Source organism: Notolepis coatsorum, assembly GCF_963971535.1.
Source record: "Notolepis coatsorum genome assembly, chromosome: 3".
Taxonomy (NCBI): Eukaryota; Metazoa; Chordata; class Actinopteri; order Aulopiformes; family Paralepididae; genus Notolepis; species Notolepis coatsorum.
This window is the reverse complement of record NC_140167.1, coordinates 16,538,056-16,560,586: the sequence shown is the minus strand read 5'-3', so window position 1 is coordinate 16,560,586 and position 22,531 is coordinate 16,538,056. Positions and strand designations below refer to the sequence as shown.

The following is a 22,531-nucleotide window of genomic DNA, read 5'->3' as shown; positions in this document are numbered from 1 at the left end:
ATGGTTGGTGATGCGGTTCTTCTGGGAGACCTGTGGGTTGCGCTCACGGCCCATGCCCGGGGTGCCTTTTTAGGGAAGTCCTGTGGGAGATGAGGCAGTCTTGTTTGTTGGTTTATATGTCCTGTGTGTTGTTATGTGTTGATTTATAGGGCTGTCAAGTTTAACTCATTGAGCGCCACGCTCTTTCCCTGGCGCCAGCTTTTTTTGACAATTTTGACAATATTTCACGATCTTTGCGGAGCTATTGTATATTCTATATTATAGCTATGGAGACAATAGTATGGCTCATTTTACAGGTCCAACGTGTAAAAAAAATTGTTTGCTTCTACATACCCTCGTTCGTTCACAATCCCAAAATAAACATTGCCCCGTTTCAAAATAATCCAGGCTGGTTTTCTAGATTGTGAGATAAAGTGTGTTTTGTGCAGCGTATGCGAAAACCTCGCGGCTGCTCGCTTGAAACTTATATTATTGCCAGGTCAAAGGTAAACACATGACCTTGTTTCTTCACAAAGCAGGGAGGGGGTCGTTTATCCGATGCTGCGATCATACAAACGCATGTTTTATGATGGAGTTTCGGTAAAGTACACGTAAAACAGACGTTACCATTGTTTTAGAGGTACTCCATTTCCCACTTCGAGTCCAAAAGTGTCTTGAATCAGAACAGGATATACACATCTTCTCGGGCCAGACTATAGACAGAGCCGAATAGGTTTCCTCATCGGTCGGTTTGATTATAGTTTTTTTTTTTTTACATTTGACCAGTAGTGCTTAGTCCAACATAGTCTGGTGGAAACGCACCTTATCATCCATAATCATCATCCATATAATCCGTTTTGTCTTCTTCTTCATAATATCCAATAGTTCGCTCGCCATTGCATTGCAGGTTACTATTGTGTGCTCGGGCCAGACTATACCATGGAGCCGAATAGGTTTCCTCATCGGTCGGTTTGATTATAGTTTTTTTTACATTTACCAGTAGTGCTGAGTCCAACATAGTCCATAGTCTGGTGGAAACGCATCTTATCATCCATAATCATCATCCATATAATCTATTTAGTCTTTTTCATAATATCCAATAGTTCACTCTAGGCGATCGTGATTGTCGAACGTGTCCTGCTCACTGCTGCTCGCAACGAGTCCCTAGTTGTTTGGGGGCTGTGGGGCTGGTACTAAGCTGGCCCATGCATGTTCATAAGGTAGGTGATACTGCCACCTGGCGAGATTCGATCGTCATTGCAATTCCAACGTAGGCAGATGTGCCAGGGAGCTCCCGCTGAGTGTTTAGAACTGGGATCAAAGGAAAAAGATCAAAGGATCTAAAAACTAGATATTACGTTTTTGGTACTCAAGCGTTGGCGGCGAAACACGAGACATTACGTTTTTGGCGCTGAATGAGTTAATCACCTGTTGTGAAATAATTTTTTTTTAAATGTTTTGTGATCACAATTTTTTTTTATAAAATCAGTTGCACAAAACAACCTTAAGGTTTCCTACTTTCCTTAAAATGTTCACTTGAGTATTTAAGGTTTTCTCATTATCTTGGACTTATATGAGGAGTCCCTTAATCTGTTGCATGAAAGACCGTAGCAAAGGAAACCATTTAAGGGATGCTTTGCAATACCCTTAAGTAAGACCCCGGCCTCAGCTAAAGAGAAATTAAGCCTCAAGTGTCATACTTAAGGATAAAACGTATGGTGTTTTGTGAAACTGGCCCCAGGCCTTGTGTCCCGCTCACTAATCTGATGTCGTGTAGAAGTACAGCTCTATAGAGAACGCACTGGACGAGATAGAGAAAGTGTGACAGGCAGACAGTGTATATACAGGATGTTTCTCCAGGGATCGGGGGACATTCTCTGGCTCAGGTCTGCCAGCGCTGCAATAATGTAAATCTCATTCAGATGTCAAATTCAGACAAAAACCGCACAAGCCCACAATCGGCAGCCGCACCCCTGTTCATTGTGTCGAGATACAGCTCCAGGACGTCTGCATCAGCCTGGCAAGGTGCTCTGGTATATACATCAGCGTGACAAATCTGATTTCTGGTTCTCTGGTTTCCAGCTCTGGGATGGAGTTATTCTTCATGTCAAGACACATTCTGATTGGACGGCCCTGGGCCTCGAGAAGAACACATTTCAATTCTCAAGTTGGAATTCCTAACCTGCTTTGCGCTGTTGTTATGAGCTCACGCAAACCTGGTGTGCCGGGTATTGTTGCAGGACGGTGGCTATCATTATATACTCACAGATTACATGTAACTGGATTACAGCCGTCACAATTTCTTTCAACTGTACTCAGTTACTGAGAAAACATCATGTTATAGATACTTTGGAACAAGACACATCGTGTGTGTTTGTGTGTGAAAGGGGGGGGGGGTACTGACGTTGCTAAAGTGTGTGAGTGTGTGCAACACAGGCATGCGCATTCACAAACAACATTTGCATGTATATCCCTTTAAAACAGGGTGCAACATTTGTGTGTATATCCCTTTAAAACAGGGTGCAACATTAGTGTGTATATCCCTTTAAAACCGGGTGCAACGTTTGTGTGCTTCTGCCTTCAGAGCCGGAATTCGACGCCAGTGTTGTTTTAGATGCTGAGTCAGGCATCGTGATTCGTTGAAATACATGTTGGGAAGGTGAAATGCTTCATGGTGTACTTTTTTAAGCCTCGTTTTTGCCTGTTAGCCTAAAAGATGCACATCAGACAGTTGCAATGGCGGACGTCCTAAGCGACGGGGGCGACATCGAAAATGTTGAGTACAGCAGTCACTTTGAGGATGAAAACAACAATGAAATGGAAGATTCAGACGGAGACTTTGAAGTGCCTGCCGGCCCACTACCCAGGGACCAGCGGATGAGAGACATGTTTGAGGAGGAGGAGGAGGAGGAGGAAGAGGAAGAAGAAGAGGGGGATTTCAGCTAGCTTGCCGGATTCCAAGATGACTGGAAAACAGGGAACTGTTTATACACAGAGAGAGTATAGCCACAAGCCAGGGATTTACCTGCCTGACGGTGCAACGTCGTTACAGGTGTTTTCCAAACATCACAGAGGAGGTGTAGAATAAAACAAAGACCAAAACAGGCTGAAGGCCCAGCGGACACATTCTAGGGGTGTTGCAACCAGGGGCGTCGTTCTGGTATGGCAAGGTATGGCACTCGCCATACCTTGGCAAATTAATAAAAACATTTTTTATTTTTTTTTATAATTAATTTTTTTATGTTGATTTAGAATTCGAATGTCAACATTATGAACGAAGCTTCGAACTATTCGGTACAGCCCTAGCATGTTTTGATATTGTCAATTATCTCACTTTTACTAGGTGACTTTTACTATAGGTGACTAACTCAAATATGCCACAAAAAAATAGGAAAATGGACATACAGACGTTTTTTAATCAAAGGGCAGCAGAGACAAGTGATACAGGGACACAGGTAAGGTCTTACAATGGCTTAGTGATTATAACAGTGCAGTTCAGCATTCAGTAACCCATACTTTTTGTGAACGTGTTTTTGATATTACATTCTGCATAATTTGTATGCAAAATATTGTGGTTCCCTGCTTTAGTCTGTTGACACATTTCTATACAAAAAAATGCTTGTGTAGTCCTGTGTCATACCTAAATGTCATATAAGTGAATTGTATAGAAACAACTCACCAAAAGTGACTATTGCGCAACTGATTTGACAAAAAAAATTCACCAAGGGGGGGGGGGGGACCCCCCCCTTCACCCCCCCACCCTCCGTAATTGCCATACCTTGGCTTTTACTGAAACGACGGCACTGGTCGCAACTGGTCGGAAGTTGATCATGTGACACTCCCCGGTCTATCCCCAAATATGGCCATAGGATGTTTCTTCTAATCCTATGGCCATCATTGCTGACTAATTACTGCCCTAGGGAACTGAAACCGCTAACAGCAGCTCAACTAAGAAGATCAACATGGTCTAACGTGATGGACACTCACGTGACCAACCATCCAAACCAATGAAGAAAGTACAGTATATAACCTCTGTGCATTCAAGGGTCTAGAGCTCTCATATGAATCATAAGACGGCTAACTGGTATCATCAGTCTGTGCATGCGAGACATTGCTCTATTCTCGAGAATATTCTATATCTTGTCTATTTTCATTATATTCTTTGATCAGTAAATGAACATTTTTAAACTATAATCTCGACTAGACCTAAAAGTGATTTGATCAATTAGATCCTCAGTCCTCCGGGACACACAGAGGCCTTGGTCCCAGAGGTACGAATGTTAGCGACTTGTGACGGAGACAGATTTATAGACAGATTTATATGCAGAACTCCATCCAGCAGTAAGTGGACACCTGTTACAGTGAAAGAAATTGCTTCATTGGGCTGTGTGTCGCCATGGGCATTCTTCAGCTGCCAGAGACGAGAGACTATTGGCGACAAAATAAGTGGCTTTTTCAGGCAAGTAGCCACGTCAAGGGGCTGCACGTTTCTCCGCTTATAGCTAGATTGAGAATTCAAATTAGTCTGGCATGGTTTGAAAGCTACTGTGTGAAGCTAACTAGCAGACTGGGGTAGTGGGTACACCACCCACGTGTGTATTAAGCATGTAGGAGTCTCTCAAACCATCTCTCCCACAATCTTTGTCCGCTCCCGGGGCTGAATTAGAGTCTGTAATTCAGCCCGTTGAAATGAGAGAAGAGGAAGCTGTCATCTTCCACCAGAAAATTGTTCCGACAGTCCCACTAGGCATCGCAGATCGAATATGAATGAAGATCCGGCAATTGTATATCCTATTTCTCGTCTAAAATGTTGACACATGACCAGTGATGCCAGTAACGCGTTACTAAGTAACGCGTTATTGTAATCTGATTACTTTCCCCCGAAAATAGTAATCTAACGCGTTAATCTTTAAAAGCCAGTAATCTGATTGCAGTTACTTGTCCAAGTGGCTGTGCGTTACTATTTCGTTACTATCTCATCATAAATTCATAAGGCAGGCGGAATGCAGTATTTTATTTCGTTTTCGACAGTCAAAAATACATTTTGAGCTGTTTTTCTTATTTGGGAGTGACGTGGTGTGGCAGTGAAAGGGTTAAATACAAGAATGTGTCCCGCGGCGTGACTGGACGCTCTGTCTGTGAGTGACTCTGCTTTAGTCCAATCACATTCCCCATCCACAGTCTGCGAATCAGAGGCAGAGTAGGGCGGGTCTTCACAGCACGTCATGTGACATATGCGCCAATCGTGTGACAGCAGGGCTCCGTCGTCGGAGAATTCCACCCCAAAACGCTTGGCAAAATTAAAAGTGAAACCGCAAGATGACTTTTGCGGTTTCTGTTCAGAATTCCACCCCAATAGGGATAGGAAACAAAATACTGTCTACCGCTAACATCCAATTGCATTGAAAGCATCTGGAATCACAACACTAGCCGACGCTTCGACTAGGTACAGGAGGGTTGATGGTGGCAGAGCAAAAGCTCTTATTTGCCAGATTTACAGTTAATTTACATGTTAAAGAGAGACTGATTGTATGTTTATAGAGAGACATTTATAAAAACAATTTAATAGTTACAGTTGATATAATTGAATAGTTCAGCCTGCATTTGTTAGATGTGATACACTGGTTTTGTAAAACCACTGGCTGGCTGCTCTAATGCTGTGAGCATCATAGACTGTTGCTTTACCATACTTGATGGTACAGAAGCTGAAGCACTAGTTTAACAATTTACGTTATGTGCAGAGAAACAAGTTAAAAACAATTTATGCACTTTCAATAAAGCGTTTAAAAAAAAACTGTTGGGGGAACGACGACGACTTCGTAACCTAGTTACTTTCAAAGTAACTAAGTTACTCTGATAATCAAGTAATCAGTAAAGTAACTTAGATTACTTTTTAAAGGAGTAATCAGTAATCAGTAATCAGAGGCATCACTGCACATGACACATATTTCAGTGAACCGCTTAGGCGGAAACAGAGAAGGTTTTTGAACAGGCCTCAGCTCTTGAAAAAGACACAGAAGTCAAGGACCGTCCATATGCAATGTGTTACATAGTGACATCGATCAGTAACAGAAGAAAAGGATGGACTACAAATGAGGAGTTTCAGGAAGAAAAGGCTGAGCTACAAACAAGGCCTTTCAGGAAGAAAAGGCTGGACAACAAACGAGGCATTTCAGGAAGAAAAGGCTGAGCTACAAACAAGGCCTTTCAGGAAGAAAAGGCTGGACAACAAACGAGGCATTTCAGGAAGAAAAGGCTGAGCTACAAACAAGGCCTTTCAGGAAGAAAAGGCTGGACAACAAACGAGGCCTTTCAGGAAGAAAAGGCTGAGCTACAAACGAGGCCTTTCAGGAAGAAAAGGCTGAGCTACAAATGAGGCCTTTCAGGAAGAAAAGGCTGGGCTACAAACGAGGCATTTCAGGAAGAAAAGGCTGGGCTACAAATTGTCGGAGTGAATAATAATTTTTTGCGTAGACTTTTGGGCTTTGTAACTCTGCAGATGTTGTACATGCACCTCCAGCGATATAACACACTAAAGGAAAGGGAAACAAAGGGGCCCTTTGAATAAGAAGACAGATTTGGTCTAATCTAGTTAGCTAGTTAGTAGGGATGGGCAATTAATCAAGTTTCAATTCCGATTGTGGCTTCCTACGATCATGAAAACAAGATAATCGAGATAAAGCGATTATTGCGCCACATGGCGTTGCTCTCATTTTGTGTTGTGTTGTAAATGCAGCGCACCCTTCCTTCACAGCGATGCCCTCCCCCCACCCCAAGCCCAAACAATAGTTTCAGCTCGTAATGAGAGGGAAGAGGGAGCCACCGCAAGTTTGTCCAGTTACTTTTAAACATATTTGCTAACTTGTAGAAGATGGCAGAAAGACAGCCTTTGGTTGAGAAGAAAGGTGAAGGTCGTCTGGAAAAACTTTGGTTTCGAGGAGTCGGACTTGGAACAAGCTAAAATACTGTGCAAGACTTGTTATATATCTATATAATCGAAATTTAAATATCAATCAAAATAATAATTTTTTGGATTTTTGCCATAATCGAGCAGCCTTTTAGTGACTGTGAATGGAAATGAAAATGGTACTTGAGCTGAAAGGGAGCTGTCAATCAATCGTGAGCCCACACAATCCTGAGAAATGGTTTGAGAAGCTGGATGAGTTTCTGAACTGAGTTTTATAATAGTTATTAATGTTTCGTAATTTTTTTATTGAAATGCTGGTGGATGCTTGATATGACACTTACGTTTGATATATGATATACACATTTTACTATTCATAGGCTAGTTTTCAGAGGCTTTAAGAGGCAAATGTACACATTACATTACTGTGTTGGAGCAATCTGATCGATTGCTAATAATACTAATTGTAATTGTAAGCAGGCAAGCATTTTAAAACTAACCTTTTCAACCGTGTCATGGCGTGGCATTACACTGTGTGCCACACACGCACACACACACACACACACACACACACACACACACACACACACACACACACACACACACACACACACACACACACACACACACACACACACACACACACACACACACACACACACACACACACACACACACACACACACACACACACACACACACACACACACACACACACACACACACACACACACACACACACACACACACACACACACACACACACACACACACACACACACACACTAACAACCAAGACAGACCTCCATCCTAATCAATGGTATCACACACTTCTCCATCTCATTCAGACTCTTATTCAGAACATAACTACTGCTGAAGAAAACAAAACACTTGACTTGTGCCCTCCACATAAAAAAAGCTTCTCTGTGCTGCCTCACTCAAAGCAGCGAGGGGCAGAAAGGCATTCCTGATTTCAGTAAACAAGCCGCCTCGCTCTCCCTTTCTCTCTCTCTTTTCTCATTGCCCACCCATCTCTTCTCTCGTTATCTTTCCCTGTTTCTTCATTCTCTCCCCGTCTCTTCTCTCATTCTCTCTCCTCTCCATCTCTCTCTTCCCCATCTCCCTCTCTCTCTCACCCCTCCATCTCTCTCTCTCCCTCCGTCACCCCCCTATCTCTCTCTTCTCATTATCTCCCCGTCTCTCCTCTCCATCTCTCTCTCTCTTCCCCCCTCTGTCTCCCCCCCTCTATCTCACTCTCCCCCCTCTCTCTTTCTTTCTTTCTTTCTCTCTCTCTCTCCCTCCTCTCCCCCTTTATTTCTCTCTCTCTACCTCTCTCCCCCTCTTTCTCCCTCCCTCCCTCACCCCTCTCTCTCTCTCTCTCTCTCCTCCAGCTGTATTAAGCTTAATAGGTAATTAATGTGTACCCAGAGGGAGAACAGAAGCACACACTGCCCCTCAGGCTGCCCACAGGCTAAGAGGCAGGCGAGAAGTGAGAGTGGGAAGGGAGCGCCTCATCAAACACAATGTAAACCCACCTATCCAGCCCTCCGCCCACAACCTATCCATCCCTCCATCTTTGTACATCCTCTCCACAACCTATCCACCCCTCCGCCCACAACCTATCCATCCCTCCATCTTTGTACATCCTCTTCACAACCTATCCATCCCTCCATCTTTGTACATCCTCTTCACAACCTATCCATCTCTGCGTCTTTGTACATGCTCTTCACAACCTATCCACCCCTCCGCCCACAATCTATCCATCCCTCCATCTTTGTACATCCTCTTCACAACCTATCCATCTCTGCGTCTTTGTACATGCTCTTCACAACCTATCCACCCCTCCGCCCACAATCTATCCATCCCTCCATCTTTGTACATCCTCTTCACAACCTATCCATCTCTGCGTCTTTGTACATCCTCTTCACAACCTATCCACCCCTCCGCCCATAACCTATCCATCCCTCCATCTTTGTACATCCTCCCCACAACCTATCCATCCCAGCATCTCTGTATACTTAGTAAGCTCTGTACCCAATGCGACACGATGACCCCGATTCGAGAGGCAGTTAAATCATTTTGTGTCCTGTACTGTGCAGGACAGTGATGCAACAGTAGCAGGACAGTGGATCACAGTGATGTAGCAGGACAGTGATGTAGCAGGACAGTGATGTAGCATCACAGTGATGTAGCAGGACAGTGATGTAGCAGGACAGTACATCACAGTGATGTAGCAGGACAGTGATGTAGCAGGACAGTACATCACAGTGATGTAGCAGGACAGTGATGTAGCAGGACAGTACATCACAGTGATGTAGCAGGACAGTGATGTAGCAGGACAGTACATCACAGTGATGTAGCAGGACAGTACATCACAGTGATGTAGCAGGACAGTGATGTAGCAGGACAGTGATGTAGCATCACAGTGATGTAGCAGGACAGTACATCACAGTGATGTAGCAGGACAGTGATGTAGCAGGACAGTGATGTAGCATCACAGTGATGTAGCAGGACAGTACATCACAGTGATGTAGCAGGACAGTGATGTAGCAGGACAGTACATCACAGTGATGTAGCAGGACAGTGATGTAGCAGGACAGTGATGTAGCATCACAGTGATGTAGCAGGACAGTACATCACAGTGATGTAGCAGGACAGTGATGTAGCAGGACAGTACATCACAGTGATGTAGCAGGACAGTGATGTAGCAGGACAGTACATCACAGTGATGTAGCAGGACAGTACATCACAGTGATGTAGCAGGACAGTACATCACAGTGATGTAGCAGGACAGTACATCACAGTGATGTAGCAGGACAGTGATGTAGCAGGACAGTGATGTAGCATCACAGTGATGTAGCAGGACAGTGATGTAGCAGGACAGTGATGTAGCAGGACAGTACATCACAGTGATGTAGCAGGACAGTGATGTAGCAGGACAGTGATGTAGCAGGACAGTACATCACAGTGATGTAGCAGGACAGTGATGTAGCAGGACAGTGATGTAGCAGGACAGTACATCACAGTGATGTAGCAGGACAGTGATGTAGCAGGACAGTACATCAGTGATGTAGCAGGACAGTGATGTAGCAGGACAGTACATTACAGTGATGTAGCAGGACAGTACATCACAGTGATGTAGCAGGACAGTACATCACAGTGATGTAGCAGGACAGTTAAAGGTGTATTCCACCCAAATGGTTAGCAGGACAGTGATGTAGCAGGACTGTACAGTACAGTACAGTGGACAGTGGTACAATGGCTGCAGGACAGTTAAAGGTGTATTCCACCCAAATAGTGTTAAAGGTTATAACCCAAATCGAATGATTTAAAGGTGTATTCCACCCAAATTGTTTTAAAGGTTATAATACAGTAGCAGTACAGTGGATCACAGTGATGCAACAGTAGCAGGACAGTTAAAGGTGTATTCCACCCAAATGGTTAGCAGGACAGTGATGTAGCAGGACTGTACAGTACAGTGGACAGTGGTAAAATGGCTGCAGGACAGTTAAAGGTGTATTCCACCCAAATAGTGTTAAAGGTTATAACCCAAATCGAATGATTTAAAGGTGTATTCCACCCAAATTGTTTTAAAGGTTATAATACAATAGCAGTACAGTGGATCACAGTGATGCAACAGTAGCAGGACAGTTAAAGGTGTATTCCACCCAAATGGTTAGCAGGACAGTGATGTAGCAGGACTGTACAGTACAGTACAGTGGACAGTGGTAAAATGGCTGCAGGACAGTTAAAGGTGTATTCCACCCAAATAGTGTTAAAGGTTATAACCCAAATCGAATGATTTAAAGGTGTATTCCACCCAAATTGTTTTAAAGGTTATAATACAATAGCAGTACAGTGGATCACAGTGATGCAACAGTAGCAGGACAGTTAAAGGTGTATTCCACCCAAATGGTTAGCAGGACCGTGATGTAGCAGGACTGTACAGTACAGTGGACAGTGGTAAAATGGCTGCAGGACAGTTAAAGGTGTATTCCACCCAAATAGTGTTAAAGGTTATAACCCAAATCGAATGATTTTAAAGGTGTATTCCACCCAAATTGTTTTAAAGGTTTTAATACAGTAGCAGTACAGTGGATCTCAGTGATGCAACAGTAGCAGGACAGTTAAAAAGGTGTATTCCACCCAAATTCTATATGAATTGAAAATGGGGGACCCTGATGGAAACAAGACAAACGTCTTTCTCAGGTCTGCATCCCCTTAACAATTGTATGTATTGAGCCGTACTGTATTGTACCCATTCTGCAATCTGTTAAATAAAGTTTTCATTCATTCATTCATTCATTCATGGTTAGCAGGACAGCCCCATCACAATGTGCAGGAGGTGTGTACAGTAGCAGTACAGTATGTGTACAGTAGCAGTACAGTAGGTGTACAGTAGCAGTACAGTATCAGTACAGTAGGTGTACAGTCGCAGGACAGTTAAAGGTGTATTCCACCCAAATGGTTAGCAGGACAGCCCCATCACAATGTGCAGGTGTGTACAGTAGCAGTACAGTAGGTGTACAGTAGCAGTACAGTATGTGTACAGTATCAGTAGGTGTACAGTAGCAGTACAGTAGCAGTGCAGTAGGTGTACAGTAGCAGTACAGTAGGTGTACAGTCGCAGGACAGTTAAAGGTGTATTCCACCCAAATGGTTAGCAGGACAGCCCCATCACAATGTGCAGGAGGTGTGTACAGTAGGTGTACAGTAGCAGTACAGTATGTGTACAGTATCAGTACAGTATGTGTACAGTATCAGTAGGTGTACAGTAGCAGTACAGTAGCAGTGCAGTAGGTGTACAGTAGCAGTACAGTAGGTGTACAGTCGCAGGACAGTTAAAGGTGTATTCCACCCAAATGGTTAGCAGGACAGCCCCATCACAATGTGCAGGAGGTGTGTACAGTAGCAGTACAGTATGTGTACAGTATCAGTACAGTATGTGTACAGTATCAGTACAGTAGGTGTACAGTCGCAGGACAGTTAAAGGTGTATTCCACCCAAATGGTTAGCAGGACAGTACATCACAGTGATGCAACAGTAGCAGGACAGTTAAAGGTGTATTCCACCCAAATGGTTTTAAAGGTTCTAATACCCAATTGTGTTATGGTGTCTTCCCCAAATCCTTTTAAAGCTTATAACCCCAAATAGTTTGAATGAATAAATGAATGAAATGGGACTATGAAGTCTTTATTTGTAACACATGTGAGATGGGCAGCACACACGCATTCCTTTGGGGGGGTTGCCATTGAAATGTCATCTGCGCTTGACCCATCCTGTCATCCTTCATCCTGTCGTGGGTCCGCACCAATACAATACCTTGCCAATCCAAGTGCTCCTGTTCATCTTCATCAGGGACGTGACAGCATTAGCGATCAGTTCTGCATGTTTTTCCATTCTTTCGTTTTTATTTTTGTATGTGTATTCCCACAAATAGCTTTAAAGGTGTATTCATCCCAAATGTTTCTAAAACTTTATTCCACCCAAAGTTAAAATACTACTTCATGTTCAACTCCTAAAGGTATATATGCTTGAATTACATTCAAGTAATCTCATGACTTCCAGCTGGCTATAATGGAGGCGGTGAGCCCTCTAGTGTTCAAACATAAATAAGACACTATTCTAGACAAAATGAATTCTAATATTCTACACACCGGCGCCTAATTGTGCCTTAAACTAAACACAATTACAAAATATATATATATATATATATCGGAGAAGCTACCGACATAATCAAAACACTCATATGGCCCTTACACTGTGTCTACGTACGTGACTTCTATTTTTACTTCTATTTTTTTTACATGCTATACTATTTTATTTCACTTATCTTTTGTCTAGCAGTCTCTGGAGCGTAACAGAAAGAAGCATTTTGTATAAAAGTATTCTGTATGACAACTATTAAAGAAACTTGAACTTGAAACTTGATACATGACATACAGATAGACAGTACTGCTACATCTATACATTTATGACATACCAGATTTGCAAATACAGTACTGTTTGTGATACATGGCAGGCATGTTAGACATCGTTTTGCCTCCTGAGCACAGTGATGTACAGGTGCAGCTCAATAAATTAGAATATCGTGGAAAAGTATATATTTAGCTGTATTGATGCAGTAATTTGTGCAAAAGGAGCCCCAACCGCGTGAATACTTTCGGTAAGCAACAAGCCCTTCCGCGTTGCTCTGATTGGCCGAGCGTGCGCATGCACATGAGCCGCAACAAGCCCCTCAGCCAGGCAGCAATACTAAGGTCCGCTTAATGCAATTTATACAAATGGAAGTATTGATTTCGCCGTAACGAATCATTAAAAAAATATACCGTTAACTGGAATATGTTGTTTCTTTACACATATGTTGGATTATGTAATTGGTTTGTCATGACAAACCAATAAAAAAGACAAACCAATTACATAATCCAACATATGTGTAAAGAAACAACATATTCCAGTAACTTTTTCTGATCAGTTAGGAGTTGTTTAGAAACAGTGTAAATAATAACAATCAAATAGCACACAAGCTAACACTACTACTACAAGCACAACACATGATCACAAATCATTTGTGATCAACTGTAATCCTCATTGTGCAGGTGTTCTCAGTGAGCATGGTGAGGTTATGTGCACACATTCAGATTGTCTTGTCCTTTCATGGTGCTGGTCCTCAAAAAAATTGCAGTTACTTTGTTGGGCAAAAAGAGCAATAGACTTAAGCTAAATTCAGGCAGCCAACCACGTCCAATGGCTGCCGATATCCTCCACCCTAAAAAGGTGCAGGATCACAGAGCCTGAAGAAGAGTGGAGCAGGAGACCAAACACACCCAGGACAGGATGACCACAGTCAGCAGATGAGGGATGGAGCAGGAGAGATGAGGAATGAGATTAAACAGACTAAACAGACCAGTAAGTAGTGATTCCGGGCCCCCTGGGAGACATGCCAAGGAAAGAGAAAAAGTAAAGCATTGTTAGTTAGTATTGTGGCTATATGATGCTAATTATGTGAGTTAGTCAACTGGCCTACTAGAAGGCCTTTTATATGAGATCAAGTCAAGTCAAGAGTTTTATTTGTCACGGCATACGGATATACAATGAAATGCGGGTGGTCTTGCCCGCAACGATGTGCAATTGGTACAACATATAATAGAATCCAATACAAAAAAAATTGTGCAATAAAATTGTGCAATAACAGGTAGCAGGTAACAATACATTTGTGCAATAACGGGTAACAGTTAACAGTTAACAGTAGTAGTAATAGTAGTGCAATACACTGTTACTGTTGCTAATACTAATTTAAATTGGCCTTTCCTTTTGGCAATATATTTGGTATTTGGTATGGTCAAATATTCAGTATACTCAAGTCCCATTATGGAATATGGATTTATTTCTGTGGCCACTACTGATGACCATTTTGTATAATGCGTCATTGACAGCAACATCATGTGAAAATGTGCCCCATTGCATTGGAGCCTGGTGAGAGGATACAACATAGTGCTATGTGTCTAAGTACTAAAGCGATCAGTGAAATCTTGGCCTGTACAGCAATATCAGAACCTGAACCAATCCCAGCTACTCACATAACCTAGTTTTAGGTAGAAGCATAAATGTCATAACCTGGCAGATCTCAAAACAAACTGGTCAGACTACTGCTTGACCTTACTCCTAGAACCCACCTCACCCCTGCCCACTTTGACAACCTAGGATGGCTTAGAGTAGACGACAGAGTACAGCAACTTGCAATGGGCCTGGTCAACAAGATACACTATACGACTAAGGTACCCATGTACATGTCAAAATACTTCCCAAAGGTCAGTGAATACCACGATCACCAGAGGGAGCTCCACAAATCATGTTAAACCCAGATTCGGCTCAAACAAGGGACTAAACACGGTTCGCAATTATGCCACATCGATGTGGAACGCCCTACCCAAAGCTGTAAAGCAGGGGTCAGCAACCTTAGGCACGAGTGCCACCATTGGTACACATTATCTAAACCAACATGGCACACTAGCAAATGTGTAAGAGGAACCTTTTTGGAAATGTTGAGTTACCTCCCCATGCAGTTACCTCTTTCACAGCCATTGGCAGTTGCACAGCCTGTTATTTATGGTACTGTAGGTTGACTGATATACCAGGGATATTTCATGGTCAGAGCCAATGAGAAGGGTCAGTCTGTTGTTGTTTGCCGAACATTGAGTGTTAAACGCCATTTTGAGACCAAACATGAGAACTTTAAAGGATGAGGCAGACAAGGCTGAATGTGTCCAGGTATGGCAAGCAAGCATCTCATAAAGACGGCAGCATTCTCTTATATATTTATGAGAGGAAAATGGTTATTAAAACTATTGCTATGCACATTGCCTATATGGATGGAATAGAATTACAGATCTGTTGGAGATTTACATTGTGATGTGGTGTCATAATTAACCTTAACATTGATATGGCACACTGGTTAACAAGAACATTTTAAAATGGCACTTTGTATCAAAAAGGTTGCTGATCCCTGCTGTAAAGGAATGTGAATCACTACCCACTTTCAAAACCACTCTCAAAGAGCAACTACGGGAGACTGCAATTCGAAACTGGACCCTGTAAATGTCCTAACCCAACCCCCTCCAATGTACAGTAAATGACCAAGTATGGTTTCGTCAATATTCCAATGTACAGTTTTGCTTGTACAGTTGTACAGTGTACTTAGTATAATAGTAGTAGTAAAGTATAATTTCTGGGTACTTTTTACACCCCTGTTTATGATGAATTGAAAATGGGGGACCCTGATGTAAACAAGACAAACGTCTTTCTCTGGTCTGCATCCCCTTAACAATTGTATGTATTGAGCTGTTTTGATTGATTGATTGAAAACTTTATTAACAGATTGCAGAATGGGTACAATATAGTACAGCTCAATACACACAATTGTTAAGGGGATGCAGACCAGAGAAAGACTTTCGTCTTGTTTACATCAGGGTCCCCCATTTTCAATTCATCAGGACAGACATACATGACATACAGATAGACAGTACTGCTACATCTATGTACTGTACTGTACCCATTCTGCAATCTGTTAATAAAGTTTTCAATCAATCAAACACAACTACTGTACATAACGTTAAATAGACCGTGGACGACGTACCCCCCCCCCCGCCCCCCCCCCCCCCCCCCCGCACACAACCTACAGCATAACTTCCCACAGTAACGTTAACCAAATACTGTGGGCGACGCAGCCCCCCGCCCCCCTCCCACATACAACCTACAGCATAACTTTTATATCAGTATAATACAACTCTCAAAGCCAACGTAGAGTTTGTGCACTACTGTACATTTTAACTAGCACTTACCAGCCTCGGGACTCGGCAGTTCTGTTGTACAATGTGGTAGAAAAGATCGCTCCTGTGAATTGAAAAGCAAGCCCCGCCCCCAGCCTAGTGAATGAGAAAAGCCTGCCCCTAGTGGAGCAGGACAGTCCCTACACAGTACACTACACAAAATGATCACATCACTGTGATCCAATGTCCTGACTCCTGCTACATCACTGTCCTGCTACAGTACATCACTGTGATCCAATGTCCTGACTCCTGCTACATCACTGTCCTGCTACAGTACATCACTGTGATCCACTGTCCTGCTACTGTTGCATCACTGTCCTGCACAGTATGATGAATTGAAAATGGGGGACCCTGATGTAAACAAGACAAACGTCTTTCTCTGGTCTGCATCCCCTTAACAATTGTATGTATTGAGCTGTTTTGATTGATTGATTGAAAACTTTATTAACAGATTGCAGAATGGGTATAGTACAGCTCAATACACACAATTGTTAAGGGGATGCAGACCAGAGAAAGACTTTCGTCTTGTTTACATCAGGGTCCCCATACATGACATACAGATAGACAGTAGGCCTACTGCTACATCTATGTACTGTACTGTACCCATTCTGCAATCTGTTAATAAAGTTTTCAATCAATTCAATCAATCAAACATGTATATATTCCCTCCCCGCCGTATGTATATTTCTCTCCCACCCACCCACCCCCTCCTAATGTACAGTCCCCTCCCCATCATATGTATATACTCTGTCAGGATCTAGGGGTAACAGTACTGTATATTTGAATACCGGTTATGTCACAATTTACAAATGTATCAGTACTAAATACCTATATGTCCCTAATACCCTATGCCATAAATGTCATGTATGTTGTGTATGTCATAAATGTCTATATGAATTGAAAATGGGGGACCCTGATGGAAACAAGACAAACGTCTTTCTCAGGTCTGCATCCCCTTAACAATTGTATGTATTGAGCCGTACTGTATTGTACCCATTCTGCAATCTGTTAAATAAAGTTTTCATTCATTCATTCATTCACAACTCTCAAAGCCAACGTAGAGTAGAAAAGATCGCTCCTGTGAATTAGAAAAGCCAGCCCCGCCCCCAGCCTAGTGAATGAGAAAAGCCTGCCCCTAGTGGAGCAGGACAGTCCCTACACAGTACAGTACACAAAATGATCTAACTCCTACTGCCCGATTCCCTCTCCCTTCCACCGTGTGTTGAGTGATGAATGGATAGTTTTTTCCCCCAAACAGCTATCTTGGCTGAATTACAACAAACCCGGTTAGTCAGGCAAGAAGTGTGTCTCCTCCTTCCACAAACCCTCACCCCCCCCCCTCCCCCCACACACACCGTAGCCACCCCTCCAACCGTAGCCACACACCAATCTCCCCATCGAGCAATCTAGTGACATGTACAAAACAAACAAAAACAGCAATGGAGCCAAACAAAACAACAACAACCGATTCCTCCAGAAGTTACGCCCATCGCTGGTGCATGGAGGCTGATTGAGTGCGTTTTTTTCACTTTACAAAATACCCATACCATTCGTTGCCCAATTAATGGAGCGATCGATCTTTAGAGTTTATTATAGGTAGAATCCACCCTGACACACTGTGACTGTGCCCGGGGTACATTTCTAGAGATGTGGGATGCTATATGCTTCTAACTATATTATCAAACTAGAAGGGCAGTCAGAGAGATGGCTACACCCGCACGAGCAGACACAGTCCTACCCAGCTGACTACAGGAGTCTATGTGAGGCTCAGACACAGCCCTACCCAGCTGACTACAGGAGTCTATGTGAGGCTCAGACACAGTCCTACCCAGCTGACTACAGGAGTCTATGTGAGGCTCGGACACAGCCCTACCCAGCTGACTACAGGAGTCTATGTGAGGCTCGGACACAGCCCTACGCTGATGGAGTCACATATAGACGGGTTTCTCGTCCATCAAGGAGGCAAAAAGAAAAACATAATCCCGGTCAGAACAACAGGGCAGACTACCATATATTTGCATTTGTTAGCATTTTGCATGCTAACGATCCAAACAATGAATCCATGCCAAATCTAGCTGTGTAAAAGGTGAAGGACACTCCCAGCCGCACTGATTGGGCAGTATGACATCCAGCTGTTTTGGTATTCTGTACAACAAGTCAGCAGGAAGGGTACAACTCTAAGCTAGGGGTAAGTAACATTGTTCGTCAAGCAGTCGACCTTGAGTGCTACAGACTTGAGATATTGACACGCTTCCCACCAGAGGGTTTATGTGTTTACGCAGGCTGACAAACAGGAGTTTGTGGTGGCAAAGGCATCTGACAGGAACATGAGATTCTTGTAGAGGAGCTACGGATGCCGGCCCGTCAGCCAATGTGTTCAAACGTCCTCTCCATTCACACAGAGGCGAAGAAAACAAGACACGTCACCACCATGGATCGACATGAAATTACTTTTAGTCCAGGAGAGTGCCATGGTTTCTCCATAGAGCCCTGTTAGACTTTAGCGCTGCTGCTCAGCGCAGGTAGGGGGCGACTCAGTCATGTGATTCAGCGGGTGTTGCTGATTGGTTCGAACATGGTACGTTTATAAACAAGGAACCCATCTAGTAGAGCCTTGGTTGGGTGGTTTCTATCTTTGGGAAAGGGTCATGTTTATATGTTTATACATGTAAATATCGATGAAACCTTCCAAGATCAACACAAGTGATTCTGTTTTGCACGACACACTTACCTGCAGCAATGGAAGCCAGACGCACATAATCTGAGCCTCTCTCCTCTGGTTCATACGGGTACTCCTCCACGAGATTTAGACCTGCCAACATACAAAATAAAGACTTAAAGACTTCATATTTAAACATGTTCATGGTCAGGGAAACCCTGATATATATTATGCTGTGAAGAATGAATGGAAGTTGATGTAGAGGACACACGCACACTGGCTAGCTGCCATAGTTGTTTGAAGAGTGGATGACAAATGGCAGTGTCTAGATCCCATTGCCCGGAGGGACATTCTTTAATGTATTTTTAATTTGTATGTAGTGAGAATGGTCAGGGTTACCGTTAACTAATTTGCTGCCTTACTGGCTTTTGAGCTATAGGATATTAAACACTTTTCATGAAGGATATCAAAGCTTTGCTTGCGTTAGCATACAACATTTTAATATATTAAACACAGTTGTACATCTCCTGTAGTAGAGCATGATTGGAAAAAACAACTTGTATTCATAAAATGCTGTTTAGGTGACAGACAGTGTCCACAGTGCCTCAGGCTAGAGTCCTGGTGATGGTCGGAGCCCAGGACAGTTGGTAGAGGTTTACAAACTCGAGTCTGAGTCCTGGACTGATGTTCAGGACTCGTGACTCGACTTGGACTTTTGAGCACTGATGACTCAGACTTGGACTTGGACTCGAGCATTGACTGCATTCGGACTCGGAAGGTGCAGACGAGGACTCGGACTTGTTAATTGATAAATACATTAATTTAATTTCTTTTTGTAATATAGGCCACAATCATTTGGCATGAGATATTGATGGCTAGTGCATTTGTTTGGCTATTGTGTCACAAAGTGAATAAACTCCCTTTGAAATGGTGACCGCTGTGTCATTTATGTTTAATTTAGACCTTTTTTTATTTGTATGTCGGCTCTTTGACTGCCAGAGTGGAGGTGACTCAACCTTGATGACTTGGACTGGGACTCGGACTAGGGTAATGGGGACTCGACTCGGACTGGACTCGGGCTCTTCTTTGGTGACTCGGACTTGGACTCGAACACTGGGGACTCGAGACTCGACTCGGACTCGAGATTTAGTGACTCGACTGCAACACTGCCAATTGGTCAATCAGGTCAATACAGTGTGTGTTTTCTCCAAGTCCTTTTGAGCCAGTTTGACATTTGATACAGTAAATCAAGTAAAGTTTTTCCTTTTCTTCATTGGAGGTTAGGCCTGGGGGGCGTTGTTTCACTGTGGGCCTGTGAAGCCCATTGATGTGAGAGTGGCTCAGTACTGTAGGTAGAGCTGGTCATCTGGTAATCTAAAAGGTTCCTGGGTTCGATTCCGGCTCCTCTTGGGGGGAGCATGTCTATGTTCCCCGGGTCCTATGTTCCCCGATTGATTGATTGATTGATTGATTGATTGAAATTTTTAGACCACCAGCCCTGATTCCAAACTCTAACCTTAACCAACTTCGAAAGAGGGCCTAAGCTTAACCAGTTCGAAACAAGGCGGACATTAATAATTAATAAAATAATACAAATTAATAAAATTTTCAAATCAATTAATCAATCAATCGGGGAACATAGGACCCGGGGAACATAGGACCCGGGGAACATAGGGATGATCCCATCTTGGGCAGTGTCCTCGAACAACCCCCTAACTGATGAGCAGGTTGGCTCCCTGCATGGTTGCCTCCGCCGTCGGTGTGTGAATATGTGCGTGAATGGGTGAATGCGAGGCATAAGCTGAAAAGTGCCATGGATAAAATAATTGCAGTCTATTTCACCATGTAATGTCATTTTTGGCTATACAAATTAATAAATCTGACTTGACTGGACTAAGTCTGTGAGCATAATTATATCCCCAGTGTTAATCTCTGGCATCAGATGCTGGTCCCATCAATTCGTTTACACAGTCGAAAGCCCATGCCTATGCAGAACCGTTTGACAGCTCCTACTAAAGTGCTTCTAGGACAAAGACACAGTACGTACGACTGGCCATAATGGGCATAATAATTGCCCTTCCTTGGGGCCTCATGCAGAACAGACAGCAGGCTCCAGTAGAGACTCTGAGGCACTTCTTCTCTCTCTTCATCCCCCGTTTTACACCGACAGCAGCGCTCTCTCATGGCCATATCACTAACCGTGACCAGCGGGCTCCTTTTACGCAAACACCCCAGGACCCCAGTTTTGTATCTACTCCACAAGAACCAAAACGGCGTGTCCCTGTCCCCCCGTGTGGTGTCTGTCTCTCCTCTAGAACCACTGTCCCAACATGTCCCTGTCCCCCCTGTCAGGTTGTTTCTCCCCACAGAGCTCCCTGAAGGTCAGGTTGTTTCTAACTAACCCTAACCCTGTCCTCCTTTTTTTGTGTTAAAAAAAAAGAACACAAAAAAACGAACGAAAAAAAGAACGCAAAAAAACAAACGAACTAAAACAAAAACCCAAAAAACGAACGAACTAAAACGAAAACGCAAAAAAATAAACGCAAAAAAAAGAACGAACTAAAACAAAAACGAACAAAAAAATAACACAAAAAATAACAAAAAAAAGAAAACAAAAAAACGAACGAAAAAAAAGAACGCTAAAAAATTAACTAACTAAAACGAAAACGCAAAAAAATTACGCAAAAAAACGAACGAACTAAAACAAAGACGCAAAAAAACGAACAAACTAAAACGAAAACGCAAAAAAACAAACTAAAAAAAACGAACGCAAAAAAAATTACGAACTAAAACTAAAAAAAAAAAAAAAACGCAAAGAAACTAACGAACTAAAACGAAAACGAACAAAAACGAAGACCGAGCTGCCTGGAGGTCAGGTTGTTTCTCCCCACCTCTCTGCTAGAACCACTGTCCCAACATGTCCCTGTCCCCCCGTGTGGTGTCTGTCTCTCTGCATCTAGAACCACTGTCCCAACATGTCCCTGTCCCCCCGTGTGGTGTCTGTCTCTCTGCCTCTAGAACCACTGTCCCAACATGTCCCTGTCCCCCCGTGTGGTGTCTGTCTCTCTGCCTCTAGAACCACTGTCCCAACATGTCCCTGTCCCCCTGTGTGGTGTCTGTCTCTCTGCCTCTAGAACCACTGTCCCAACATGTCCCTGTCCCCCCCTGTGTGGTGTCTGTCTCTCTGCCCCTAGAACCACTGTCCCAACATGTCCCTGTCCCCCCTGTCAGGTTGTTTCTAACTAACCCTAACCCTGTCCTCCTTTTTTTGTGTTAAAAAAAAAGAACACAAAAAACGAACGAAAAAAAGAACGCAAAAAAACGAACGAACTAAAACAAAAACCCAAAAAATGAACAAACTAAACGAACGCAAAATAATGTACAAAAAAAAAAAAAACGCAAAAAAAGAACGAACTAAAACAAAAACGAACAAAAAAATAACACAAAAAAGAACGAAAAAAAAGAAAACAAAAAAACGAACAAAAAAAAAAGAATGCAAAAAAATTAACTAACTAAAACGAAAACGCAAAAAAACTAACGCAAAAAAACGAACTAACTAAAACAAAAACGCAAAAAAACTAACAAACTAAAACAAAAACGCAAAAAAACGAACGAACTAAAACGAAAACGCAAAAAAATAAACGCAAAAAAAAGAACGAA

General features: G+C 42.9%; 1 protein-coding gene across 1 annotated transcript in view; it reads right to left on the bottom strand.

The window, feature by feature from the left end:
• Positions 1 to 22,531, bottom strand: part of gfra4a (GDNF family receptor alpha 4a) — a 315,428-nt gene that overhangs the window by 40,317 nt on the left and 252,580 nt on the right. The window contains exon 3 of the mRNA XM_084311098.1: positions 18,944 to 19,024. Coding sequence (XP_084167224.1) covers positions 18,944 to 19,024 — 81 coding nt within the window. The remainder of the gene's footprint in view (positions 1 to 18,943; positions 19,025 to 22,531) is intronic.